This window comes from Euprymna scolopes, chromosome 6 (assembly GCF_053919585.1).
Source record: "Euprymna scolopes isolate OS-2025 chromosome 6, ASM5391958v1, whole genome shotgun sequence".
Lineage (NCBI taxonomy): Eukaryota > Metazoa > Mollusca > Cephalopoda > Sepiida > Sepiolidae > Euprymna > Euprymna scolopes.
The window spans coordinates 29,051,838-29,065,937 of NC_136487.1; the positions used below are offsets into that span (position 1 = coordinate 29,051,838).

General features: G+C 34.7%; 2 protein-coding genes across 4 annotated transcripts in view; one reads left to right on the forward strand and one right to left on the reverse strand.

Moving 5' to 3' along the window:
* Nucleotides 1–493: 493 nt before the first annotated feature.
* Nucleotides 494–14,100, reverse strand: part of LOC145277595 (uncharacterized) — a 117,922-nt gene continuing 104,315 nt past the window's right edge. For both annotated transcript variants that reach the window (XM_080129109.1, XM_080129108.1), the window contains exons 3-6: nucleotides 6,869–7,073; nucleotides 5,279–5,359; nucleotides 1,758–1,880; nucleotides 494–843 (exon numbers count right to left, since the gene is read on the reverse strand). In XM_080129109.1, coding sequence (XP_079985235.1) covers nucleotides 544–843; nucleotides 1,758–1,880; nucleotides 5,279–5,359; nucleotides 6,869–7,073 — 709 coding nt within the window. In that variant the 3' untranslated portion in view covers nucleotides 494–543. The remainder of the gene's footprint in view (nucleotides 844–1,757; nucleotides 1,881–5,278; nucleotides 5,360–6,868; nucleotides 7,074–14,100) is intronic.
* LOC145277596 (uncharacterized) overlaps nucleotides 2,534–14,100 on the forward strand; it is a 137,417-nt gene continuing 125,850 nt past the window's right edge. The window contains exon 1 of one of the 2 annotated variants that reach the window (XR_013868166.1): nucleotides 2,534–2,620. The gene's annotated coding sequence lies outside the window, so the exon portion shown is untranslated. The remainder of the gene's footprint in view (nucleotides 2,621–14,100) is intronic. The other variant, XM_080129111.1, reaches the window with a different exon arrangement.

The window sequence follows — 14,100 nt, forward strand, 5'->3', positions numbered from 1 at the left end:
ATATTACTGGGCAGAGGTATTAAATAATTCGAAGTTGTATTCCTAGTGTTCGCGGTAAGGACTTAACTTTTACCCTTCAGAAGAGCTGAATTTAACAGTACTTTATCCATTACGCCACGGGTTCTTGAGGGCAGATAGATGTGAAGAAGGTCTGAAGTTGCATCGACCGAAATGTTGTGAGAATAATATTCAACAGTAGTCCAAATAATTGAAATAATACAAATCGTAAAACTTTATCTCCAAAATTCAAAAGCACGAGAAATACTATTTAACAACATCCGGGTCCTTAATCATTATCTCACATCGTATGTTTGATCGCCCTTCGTTCAAATAAACAAATAAAAATAACCACGTAAGGGATTGCTGGTACACTTATGGCTTACATATCACCCCTGTTTTAAACGTCCCTCCTCATAATTCATACTTGCAGTTTTTCTTCTTCGTCAAAAAACACCCCAGTTCCATAGTTTTTAACCCCCCTTTCTTTTCCCTCTTTATTTTTCTTGATCTGCCAGGATTTTTTAATCATTTTCTGTTTTGATTTTAGCTAGCATGAACCACACCCTTGACCATTAATGCGCCTTCTTCGTAATCATAAAGGGCCGGCCACACGAAGAAGTTGATGTTAGTTTTATCTCCCTTGTCACATGACCACCAGAGCCGGTGCCGGTCGGGGTTGAACACTGTGTCGGCGGTCGTCAGACACATCGCCGGAGTCTGAATCACCATCTGCCACGTGACTCTGGAACATTCGTGCAGGTAGCGACTCAGAGTCTTGTTCTCCAGGCACGACGACACAAAATACGGGAATTCTCCAGACTTTTGGGCGAGAGCTACGGCAATCTGCAGAATGGAAAGAGAAAATAAATATGTAGTCTATTGTATAAAGTCCAGTTGTTTGTATGTTCATTAAAAATAAAAAAATGCAAAACAAACACCCACAAAGTTGATATATTCTTGATCAGAATAATATCTAAAATTTAGAACAAAAATCATTCTCTAGAGATCAACTGGACTAGGTTTCGTCGAGAATGATTAGATTTTCAGTGTTATGTATTAATTTGGAAAGAAAATGCTGGCATTACTATAGTAATCTATTAGATAAAGGAGAGTTTTCTATGTGTATGTGTGTATGTCCGCATGCATGTTCTCGAGAGGAATGGACTAGGCGGAAGAGGAAGAGATGGTTAAAGAGAGGGTGGGAGGAATGTGGGGGGGGGGGAGATGTAAAGCGAGAAAGATAGAGAGGGATGTAGGAATATAAATAGAAATACGCTACACTTCTGCTCCGGACAACGCCGAGCATCCCTGCTAGACTTATATACAAAGTAAAGTCAGTCTATTCAAATTCTTTGACAGTTGATCTTTTTACTACAATTAATTCTTTGATCTTCGTATATTAATTTATGTGATTAAATGAAGTAATCATATATATATATATATATATATATATATATATATATATATATATATATATATATATATATATATATATATGTGTGTGTGTGTGTATGTGTGTGTGTTCTTTGTAAATACTTAGGTGTATGGTCATTTCAAACGTGTATCTAAACATATGACCTTTCGAAGCGAATAGACAATACAATAAAGAAAATTTTTTCTGACGAAAGATAACGCTTTTTTTTCTATTAAAATGCATATCTAAACGTGGACTAAAAACAATATGCACAAAATAAATATAAATATTCGCCAGCTTTAGAAAATCGATAAATTCTTTATAATAATCAGGTCGCACTCACCTTAATGAATGCAGAAGTCTCGATTTCATCAAAATTCTGACGAAGCGTCATCAAAATGCCATCTCTGAGATCATCTGTTAAACTCTGTTTTACAGGAGGCAATCCATTCTGACCGACTGATTCCTAGAATTCAAAGAATAATAAAAAAAATCATAGAAATTTAAAGAATAAAACAAAAACACTACCTTCTAGATTAATTTGGCATATACATCATGTAAAAATGCCTATATAATAAAAATATAATTTATGTATACATAAATATAGATAAAATATATATTAGGTTGAGATGAAAGTTCTCGCAGAATTTTTAATTTTGATTCCAATTGATGTATTTTTAAATACGTTTTCGTTATAATACCTTTACTTTATATATCATTTTAAAGAACGTTTTTCGCTCTATTTAACCGTTTTAATTACATTCGTTTTAAGACAATTATGTCTTCTTTTCAGAACGTTGGATATAAGATGGGAAAAATGCAAATTGGCACAATTTTCTTATTTTAAGTCAAGCTAGGCCGAAAAACTGCTGAAACAGCTCGCGATATCAACGAAGCTTTTGCCCCAGGAACAATTATTAAACGCACAGCACAGTGATGGTTTAAGAAATTTCGTAGCGGCGACGAGAATCTTAATGGCACATGCCTTTTAAATCTAACATGTGTTACTACAACATTACAACCACACCTTCAATACGCATCGGTTACCTGCCCTTGTGGTAATCCTCGTTTTGCCCAACAGGTAGCGTTCTCTATTTCCTGTTCCGCGTCTCTCTCTCTCTCGATCTTCCTCTTTCAATTCGAACCTCGAATGTGATCGGACGCAAATCTTAGACGCGCCCAAGCAGGGCGTTTTCCTTCTCCAAGGTAAGATCGAATACTTGTGCATAATTTTACAAACTCTTACACACAAAATGGACTTCCAACGTATACTTCAACACACTCTCGTGTACATTCACGCATACATACACGCAACGAACATTTATCTACATGCATGCTAGTTCACACACACACACACACACACACACACACACACACACACACACACACACACACACACACACATATACACACACACACACGCACACACAAACACACACAGTCTGTAAGGTTTGTAACCTTTCTGTGTAAATAAATTTCCCTTGTACATATGTAAATATGTAATCCTGCTTTGGCGTGCTTCATTTTAATGGGTTTTTTAATTATACTTGTAACACATGTTATTTATTGTCGATTGCTTTTTTATGCTGTACGATCTGCAAATGACGACCTTTTACCTTTCTAGTAATCGAACACGCAGCTTTCACGAAACGGTCCCACAATTGACAGTCTTCTGCAAAACGGGACCAATCTACAAATCATGTCCCCCCTCCACAGTCTTTAAGGTGATGAGCGAAGTAACTTTGGCATATATGTCAGCGTAAGTAGTGCCTCTCTAAAGGTTTATATAATAAAAATATGATTTATGTATACGTGAATGTAGATAAGATATATAGATTTTATGCAATCGGTCATTTTCGTCGTTGGAGGAAAATGATCGAAGATGAAGGACAGCTTTGTGTGTATCGGAATCTTGAACTTTGAAATAAATCACATGGTTTTGAAAACAATTATAGTCTTGGTAACCGTCACTAAATGGACTTTTTATAGAGTTATATATTGTTATTATATACATTTTTTTTATCATACATTCAACGTAAGTAGTTATTAGAATTTCTATAACTTGATAATTAATCGTTTTTATCAGTTAGTACAGTACCTTATTTACTGCGGGACTTGATTCAAACAGGAAATGAGATCAAGGGACAAATAACGTCCCATTGTTCATTCTAACTTCTACTAACAGAAGCAATCCGGTAATTATTACCTTCATTTTTTGATTTGTCTGTTTCCTCTTCCTCTCTATGTTTCTATTGAAATGTTTTCTCTTGTTTCTTTTTTTTTTTATTTCTATCCATTTGTTTCTTTGTAGTTTTCATGGTGATTTTTGAATAAAAATGATATCAGTATAAAGTGTCGAACACCTTCTCTTTCATGGCTGGCAGGCAGTTACAGCCTTTGAGAAACAGCAGAAACGATGCCTGACAAAACAGTTCAATTATTGAGTATAGTATTTTTGGCACAGTGGTTTTAATATATAGTACAAGTTATTATCTAGGCTTGTATAATTATTACATGAATGTATCGTAAAAGCAAAAATGAAAAGGAGAAGATAACTCATACCGCCTTAGTTTCGTTCCGTTGTTTCATATATCTCCTATTTAATGGAGGGACGCTGTTCACTTCCATAAGTTGGACTGGTCATTTAAAGATCGTTTTATATAGAAAATAGTCGATCAGGGGAGCTGTTACATTAAATCGATCACAAATTAAATGAAGAAAGCCCACGCAATGAATTGTTAACAGTTCATTTACAAAATGTCAAGTTGATTATCCAGACTGGGAATAGTAGTGAATGGCAGTGGACGTTTAGTGATTTCTTGAAGATTTCCGGATGTCAATTTAGCACAAATGAATTGAAAGTCCAGGAAAAAGAGAGATCGCGGATACTAATAACATTTCATCTATTCTCGTGCGAGTAGTTTGGTATGATGATTTCCTCCTCCTCCTCCTCCTCCTCCTCCTCCTCCTCAACAACAACAACAACAACAACAACAACAACAACAACAACAACAACAACAACAACAACAACAACAACAACAACAACAACGTAATAAACGAAAGCATTGGGCTCACTGTGATCGATTTTTCTCTGTAGAGGATAAACTAACACGCGGGATATATGAGAAGTTTAACGGAAGCTGTTTTGGTTCCAGTGTAACGAAGCGGTGCACCCTTATGGTAACATAGCGCGTAATCAGTAGTAGCCGTGAGAAAATCAGTAGTAGCCGTACGATAGCTGACTAGCGAAAATATTAGCAGCAGCAGCCGTCTTAACACATATGCAAATTAAGCAGGCGCTGAGATCGCGGAAAGAAGAAGGAGAGAAAAATAAAAGAAAAAAAGACAGCTCGTTGTAAAGCAAGAGAAGCAAAATGTGGCCGGGAAAGATGAACGTGTCAAGTGGTGGGGAGAGAGACTTTTAAAAAGCATATGTTAAATTGTAGAGTGTTGTAAAACACATTTGTGCGCGAAAAGACTTTTGAAAGATAATGGAATGCATTATTTTGGAAGAACCACGAATAAATGCATTTTCATATGCACTTAGAATGATGTCGAGTCGGATTTTTCTTTGTTTTTGTTTGTTTGTTTCTTTCTTTGCGAGGAATTCTCAGATGACATCCGAGAGGTTTGAGATGTAGCGACACGGTTCGAGTGTAACGAGCATGTTACACCAGTTGCCACATAAAAAGCCACGAACCAACTGAAGAACCAACTGAAGAAAGTCTACAAAACAGGACAATTATGATGATTCTGTGTACAATATCTTTACGAAAACAATACAAGTCTATATCTAAATTTTCACAATTCTAACATGAATGAACTGTAAAAAAATGAAAGGAAAAGGGTACGTTGTTTACTTACCGCCAACGTAGGATGCTTTAGTAATGTACTAACTGTAGACTGAAGTTTCTCATATACACTTTGTGATGCTTCATATGTTTTCTGAAATGGAGTTTTGAAATGAAAATGAAATCATATAACAAGTAGTAAGTATGATTAACATTCAAAGTAGGTATAATGCTTTGTGATGATGAACTTGTATTAAAAAAAAAACATAAATCCAAAAGTAAATTTCGGATAAACGTTAACTACGATCATCTCACGGAGATCAATCTGTGTAAATGTGATCAAAGTCGTATTTTGTTTTATACGTCGCTTCGGTCATATTTGTAAACTTATCTCTCTAATAACAACTGAACTTCAAAGCAAAACAAATGAACCTCAAATTAAATAAACTGTATTACAAATCAAATCAACTATATCTTGTTTTAGTTAATAAATAGAATATACTAATTAATAGGATATATACATTAGTACACACGATTAGAAAATAAACAATATACCTTTTTTTCTTAATTCTCGCTCTCACGTCATGCGATATAAGAGCAAATAACAAAATACAGAGATATTTTATAGTCTTTCAGGACTTACTTATTTATTATATTCGTGAAAAGTGCTATTACTCAAAACAGATTTCAATTTAGAAATATTAAACTTTTAATTAAAGCAAATGAATTTCAAATTAAAAAGAATATTTTAGTAATTTTGTAGTTTCTCATCCAAAATGGAAGACGAATATCGTTATTTAATCGTCTGCTGTTTTAAAGGGTTATATCCCGTTATATTTCGTTATATTCCGTTATATTCCGTTATATTCCGTTATTCGTTATATTTCGTTATATTCCGTTATATTTCGTTATATTTCGTTATATTTCGTTATATTCCGTTATATTTCGTTATATTTCGTTATATTCCGTTATATTTCGTTATATTTCGTTATATTCCGTTATATTTCGTTATATTCCGTTATATTTCGTTATATTCCGTTATATTTCGTTATATTTCGTTATATTTCGTTATATTTCGTTATATTTCGTTATATTTCGTTATATTTCGTTGTACTCCGTTATATTTTAGAGCCATTTATAAAAAAAAAACCCACTGATTTTATTTTTACAATAATATTGAAAAAAAGAAGAAGAAAAACAAATTTTCTAATAGTAAATTATTTCTTTAATTTATCCAAAATGTTTCAAAATGTACTAAAATGTAACAAAATGTAACAAAACACAACCCTTTAAAATAGCAGACGATTAACCGTGTCATTTTGAGAAACCGCAAAAAGTTAGCAATATTTAGGAATAAAATTTTAAAACTTAATTTAATGAAAGATTGAGTTAAAATGATACATTAACAGGATAACCTAATCGTGTAAACAGTTTATTTTTTAACTCAATTTTAAATTATTCAAGAGAATATTCATATCTGGTTTACTGTAGTCAAGTTGTATTCTGTCATTAAAAAATCAGTACAGACAGAAATAAATTAATGATTTATAAAAGTAATTTTCTTTTTCGATTATTCGTCTTTAAATTATCAGTTTTGCATTATTTTCACGAACCAGTGAAATGCGACCACTACTCCATCCCCCGAAAATACCGAAAAGCTTACCATAAGCATAAAACAAAGGAATTTAACAATTTCTTCCTCGTCTCGATTGGTCGTATCTTCAAGACTTTCTTTGGCGTCAACCCATTCTTGACTTTCTAAAGTATCATATTTCATGGCGATCACAGACGGTCGGCATCGTTCATTGATATTTTCAAACTGACGGTTGTCTCGACGAATCACAGCTTTAGCGGGACTGGTGGCCAGCCTATAGATGACACACGCAATAAATGTAAATAAATTGAAAAAAAAAAAAAAAAAAAAAAATATATATATATATATATATATATGAAATATACATTAGAGACACAATACAGTGCATCTGTTCTAATAAGTAGAGCTGTATTTACTGTTTGTTGCGAGTTATCTCTTCCTGCTTTGGGAACTATTTTGAGTTAAACTTTTGATGTGGCGCATGTTATTTCAATTATTAAAACTTGAGTGTTATTCTCATAATATTTCCGCCGATATAACCTCCAACCTTCTTCAGGTAAGTCTTGTTGAACTCGAGAATCTTTCTGTGGAACTTGGGACTCTGCACGCAATTCCGAACAAAACCTTTTATTTAATCCACGGAAACAGCATGCCTCGTTCCATCAGCTATGCCCGTGCAGAAGTCTTAAGTAATTTACAATTATATTCCGCACGGACCCTAACGAATAATGTACTGTGTAAAATTAAGCTGTATATTACACTCTTCTGGAGGTTGAAGGTTCAATCCTCAGTGCGGCCGATACTAAGAATGTAATTACGAATTACAATAAGATTTCGACCCAGTTATGGCTGACGGAACGAGATTACAATAAGATTTCGACTCAGTTACGGCTGACGGAACGAGAACATACTACACCCGCCGGGTTAAACAAATGGATCGATTCGAAATTTCATCCAGATTGCCGAGTTGGACAAAATACACCTGAAGAAAGTCGGAGGTTACATCGGCCTAAATGTTTATTGGAACAGTAGTTTAAATATAGTCAAAATTATACACATTATTAATACTCATTTCAAATTAAAAAAAAACATAATTGGGAGATGACGTCACAAGTCTTCAAAAAAGGGGAAAGATGATTAGTGAGACAGAAAAGTGTTTAACACAAATTGTGATACACCATTTAGTTGATAAAATATGAAATCCATTAAATTGTATTGAATATACCTTTCGCAAATGTTAAACGTTTTTTTATACACTTAATAACTTTTTACATAATTAATGATCATAATACTAAATTATTGAACAGGCAATTAAGTTCCCACCTATTCTAATAATTTTGGAATATATTGTGTCTAGAAATTTTTTAATCAATTTTTTTTCGAGATTTGTATATTGAAACAATTTTGTAATATCTTAGCAGGGTGAGCCGACGTGTCTCGGGATTAAATGATGATCAATGTTTAATCCTCCCATATTTTTTATTGTCATTTAAACCGGTGAAATTATCAATTTTTCAATCAAATCGATTAATTGCCTCCTTTAATTGGGGACCCATCGCGGTGCACCGGGAGGAAGTTTCATATGCCTCACCAAAGTGACTTAGTTCAAAATATATTGTTGTCTACATTGCACTGTAGAGAACTTACTGCTTGAATTAAAAGTTCCAAAGTACAAAAGTCAAGTATCATGCCTCAATTGTGCTCTTAATAAAAACATTCATTTCAAACGCGACCCTGTCATATCAAAGAACCTATTGTTAATTTTATATGTCTGGTGCGGTGATAATGGCTTGAATTTAAGTTTAAAATGAAAAAGTCGAGTATCATGATTCAATTGTACTTTAAACAAAAAAGTCATTTCGAACGCGTCCCTGTCATCCCAAAGAACCCACTGTTGAGTTTATATGCCACGCCTTTCTGATTGTTTCGCAATAAAACTTCTCAAATACACTTAGGATATTAGGCTGTATAAGGTGTTATCTTTGGTAAAAATTGCCTGTTTCTTCTTTCATTGAATCTTTTTCGATTATCGAAGACATTCCGATATAGAACCCATATAAGAACACTGCTAGATACATAAAGTACATTTGTGTGAAATTTCATAAAAGTCGGCCCAGCCGTTGTGGAGTCGATAAGAAACGAACCCTCTCTCTCAATCTCTTACTTTCTCTTTCTCTCACACTCACACTCACACTCACAAACACATTCACACACATTCATACACATACACTCAAACACACACGCGCACATTCACACACATATATACACACACTCACATACACTCGTACACGCACACTCACACGCACTTACACACACTCATACACACACACTCACACACACTCACACGCACTTACACACACTCATACACACTCACACGCACTTACACACACTCATACACACACACTCACGCACTTACACACACTCATACACACACACACTCACACACACACACTCTCACACGCACTTACACACACTCACACACACACACACACTCACACACACATACAAAGGTCGTCATATATAATAATAGAGATTTTTATTAGTGGAATTTATATCTGTTCATTTTCAGATCAATAAAATTGAATGTCAGGTGTAAAAAAAAAAAGGAATATTTTCTTTTGACTGTAATTATTTCTATTTTTGGTTTCTACCAACGAAACATTAAAACTCTTGTTGAATTTTGAAAAAAAAAGGTTACAAACAACGAAGGAAAATACATTAACTGTTTAATTAGTTGTTATGTTTTTATAAAAACTTTTAATTTTAAAGAACAGAAAGAACTTAGTTGCCAATTTAATATTAACCAGTGTGCTGGGCTCCTGAGATCAAAATTTGCTCTTTTTACTTTTGTAACCTGTTTTTAGTCTCCTTGGTTTACTGCAGAGTGTTTTATTTATCTAATGGATACAATCGCAGACTATGAGATCAGCTATATTAAGTACAAATCACATCGGATTTGTAATGCGTGCGGAAATCTCTCCTATTTCGTGTGACCTAAAAGAAGTTTTCATTCAAATGTTTCTCTAAAATCGGCTCTCTCCAAAGTCTCCATAAATAATACACTAAACAGGGACCACCTGATATCTACGGTGGACAATTATGAAATTACAAGCAAAGTATTATCTATAAGGCCACCATTCGCCCATGAATCGAGTATTGTTGTCACATTTGGGCTGGTGCATCTCTAACTCTTAGACAGGGTTCAAAAGAGAACTGCCAACCTGATAGGTCTTGAACTTCAATCTAAGCTTCAATCTCGGTCCCATCGAGGAAATGCTGCATTCCTCTGCCTGTTTTATAAGTATTTTAATGGTGGATGTTGCAATATTTTGGGGTATAATGGGGTATGATCACATACAGTCGGACGATTCTATTTATAAACGATGCTGCTAAGAACTGACGAATCAAATTAATTCACGTTCTGCTACCAACCAATCAGAAACCAGAATTGCTTCATAAATATTAAACCTTTTCTGGAGCAATTTCACATGTTCTTTTCCGTCTCGACACGGTAAGAATATTTTGTTCTGTGGAACTGTCTACTACAAACAAGTCACCTCCCAGGACTTGTGTGTAACAGTGAACCATCTAAAACTGTTCTGGAACTCAAAATGGCTTACACTTCTAGAGGTTATGGGCCCAGCGTGCATCTTTATTTTGATGGATCCGAATCAAAATTCGAATCGTGGCAAGTTAAATTTCTAGGATATCTACGAATCCAAAAGCTACACAAAGTACTACAAACACAACCTGAAAACAGAAACGACCCCGACTTCATTGAAAAGAACGCAACTGTCTTTGCGGAATTAATACAGTGTTTAGATGACCGAAGTCTATCACTGGTAATGAGAGAAGCCCTGGACGACGGCTGCAAAGCATTAAACATATTGAGAGAGCATTATTTATCGAAAGGAAAACCCAAAATTATTTCTTTATACACTGAACTGACCTCTCTAAAACGAATGGAAGCCGAAACTATTACTGATTATATCATAAGAGCCGAGACAACTGCAAATTCTTTAAAAATGTCTGGTGAAGTTATAAGTGACAGTCTGTTAATTTCCATGGTCCTTAAGAGATTACCGAGTGATTTCAAGCCATTTACCACCGTGATAACCCAGAAAGAAAAACCCATGACTTTTAGCCAATTCAAGGTAGCACGCAGAAGTTACGAAGAAACTGAAAAAATGATCACAGAAAAAAAACGAATCCACAAATATCATGAAATTTAAAAATACACACATAAAAACACCAAAATCGAATTATACCCATGCCAGGAATAAAAAACGCAACTTTGCCAAAAGCAAGTTTTTTCCTAAGAAAAGTACAAAAATTATTTGCTATAATTGTGGACGACCTAATCACAAGAGTTTCCAATGTAGATACAGGACTCAAAATGGCGACTACATTAAAAATGTAGAGAGCTCTGTTAGCGAACATACATTTTTTTTTTCGTGTGCATTTGATGCTTCAACAAACAATAATAATTTTCTTGTCGATTTTGGGGCCACGGCACATGTGATTACAAAGGAATCTGATTTTATAAATTTTGATCCCAACTTTAAGCCACAAAATCATTTTGTAGAACTAGCTGAGGGAGTCGAGTCAATGATATCGTTTTGAAAAGAGGCAATGCGAAAATCTCGCTAAAGAACAATAAAGGTGAATTGTGTTTCTGTATTCTAGAAAACGCTCTTCTAATCCCAAAATTTAAACAAAATATATTTTGTGTACAAGCTGCCACGAAACAAGGTGCAAATATGAACTTTAGCCCCAATAAATCAAAACTGGTATACCCGAATGGAACTGTATTCGACATTAAAGAAAATGGAAGACTATATTATTTAAATAGCGTAGTCCCATCAAAAACCGCCTGCCATGATCTACAGACATGGCATAAAATTCTTGGACACTGCAATATTCCTGATATCAAAAAGTTGCCGACTGTAGTTGATGGAATGCAAATACAAACATCAAAAACCTTCAACTGCGACGTCTGTACGCAAGGGAAAATGACAATCTATCAAAACAAGATACCAGACAAAAAGGCCAAAAAAATCCTATCAATGGTGCATTGTGACTTGAACGGTCCCATAGAACCGATGGCCAGAGAACATTATAGATATGTGTTGAATTTCGTAGATGACCATTCAGGTTTAATAATGGTTTACTTTTTAAAGAACAAATCTGATACCCTGCTAGCAACTAAGAAATATCTAGCCGACATGGCCCCCTACGGTGAAATCAAGTGTATTCGCTCTGAGAACGGTACGGAATTCACCAATAAAGACTTTGAACTTTTACTAATTAACCATCATATCAGGTATGAAACATCAGCTCCAAGATCGCCACACCAAAACGGGACTGCTGAACGTGCGTGGCGGACACTTTTTGAAATGACAAGATGCCTACTCATTGAATCAAAACTCCCTAAAAATCTCTGGACGTATGCACTTATGGCGGCAGCCTATATATGTAACAGGTGCTTTAATAAAACACTATCTAAAACTCCATATGAATCTTTCTGCGGTAAAAAACCAAATTTAAGCAGAATGCATATATTTGGTTGAACTTGCTTCGCATATATAGAGAAAAAGAGTAAATTGAATATTAAAGCCGACAGAGGTATATTTCTTGGATACGATAAAAACAGTCCAGCCAATTTAATATTTTTTCCCGAAAAAAATAAAATAAAAAGAATCCGGTGTGTAAAATTCACAGACACGTTTAATTTTATAGACGAAAACCCGTCGTATGAAGAGGATGAAATTATATTACCTCAAATAATTAGAACAAACGAAAACAATAAAAATGACGGAGACGAGAGTGTCCATGATGATGATGATGATGATGATGATAATGTCGAAAGATATCCCAAAAGAAATAGAAGACGACCCGATTTTTTTGTGGTCGACAATATAAAAGATTATCAAATCGACTATTGCTATTTAATGGAAAATGCGCCAAAAAGCTTCAACGATGCAATTAATTCAGAACATTGTGATGAATAGAAAATTGCCATGAAAAAAGAAATAGATGCCTTAACCGAAAATGATACCTATACGGTAGTGCCTCTCCCAAGAGATAAACATGTTATTTCTACCAGATGGGTCTTTACAAAAAAGCGTGCAGCATCAGGCGTAGAACAGTACAAAGCAAGATTTGTTGGTAAGGGGTACTCTCAGATTTACGGTAAAGAATACTTTTCTACATTTTCACCGACCACAAACCTAACGACAATCAGAATTTTACTGCAAGTCGCATTACAATATGACCTAAACATCCATCAAATGGACGTAAAAAATGCTTATTTGAATGCCCCAATAGACTGTGAAATTTATATTACCCCTCCAGAGGGATTTATAATGAAAAATAAAAATAGCGTGTGGCGACTTAACAAGTCATTATATGGTCTAAAGCAGAGTGTTCAGTGTTGGAACACAGTATTTCATGATTATATTATTAAACAACAATTTAGACAATTCGCTGTAGACCCCTGTTTATATACCCAACACAAAGACGATAAACTACTGATTTTGGTTTTGTGGGTCGATGATATTTTAATCGCATCAAATTGTGACGCAATGTTAACTGATGTTAAGAACAAATTAAGTAAAAGATTCAAAATGACCGATCTTGACAAAATATCCTGGTTTCTGGGGATAGAATTTACTCAAAGCAAAGGACTTGTTACGATTACTCAATCGAGATACATCGACAAAATACTATTAAAATTTGGAATGGGAGAGTGCAAGAAACGCGCTATACCGGTCGAAAATGATATTAATAAATATATATATAAATACAGACCAGCGAAGTTCCACTTATGAGAAGGCTCTTACTTTTTTGCATAAATATCAGCGGAAAACCCTAGGGGTAATGCTCAGAGTATATAGATTTCTATATATTAAAAAAAAAAATAGTCTTGGACAAAAGTACCCCCTCGACGTAAATAAGTCCGACGACTCTAATAGTTTCTTCCTCAGAACTGCTAGATTCTGAAATTCCCTTCCGGGTCACTGCTTCCCCAACTGTACTTACATGCAGAAGTTTAAGTGTAACGTGAACAGATATCTCGCTGCTGAACTCCCTACATAGTATCCCTGCAACTTATGCCCCTGATAGTAGCCCCTACATGCAAATTATAGTGTGCCTTGTTTAGGCATGCAATAAAAAGAAAAAAATCCCAGATGGTGCACTTCTGATCTCTAAGTTTTAATGTCCAGTATTAGAGCATATTAGGCTTTTCAAGTTGTCCGACCGTGTGTGACACCAATATCTATCCCATATGACAGAGGGTG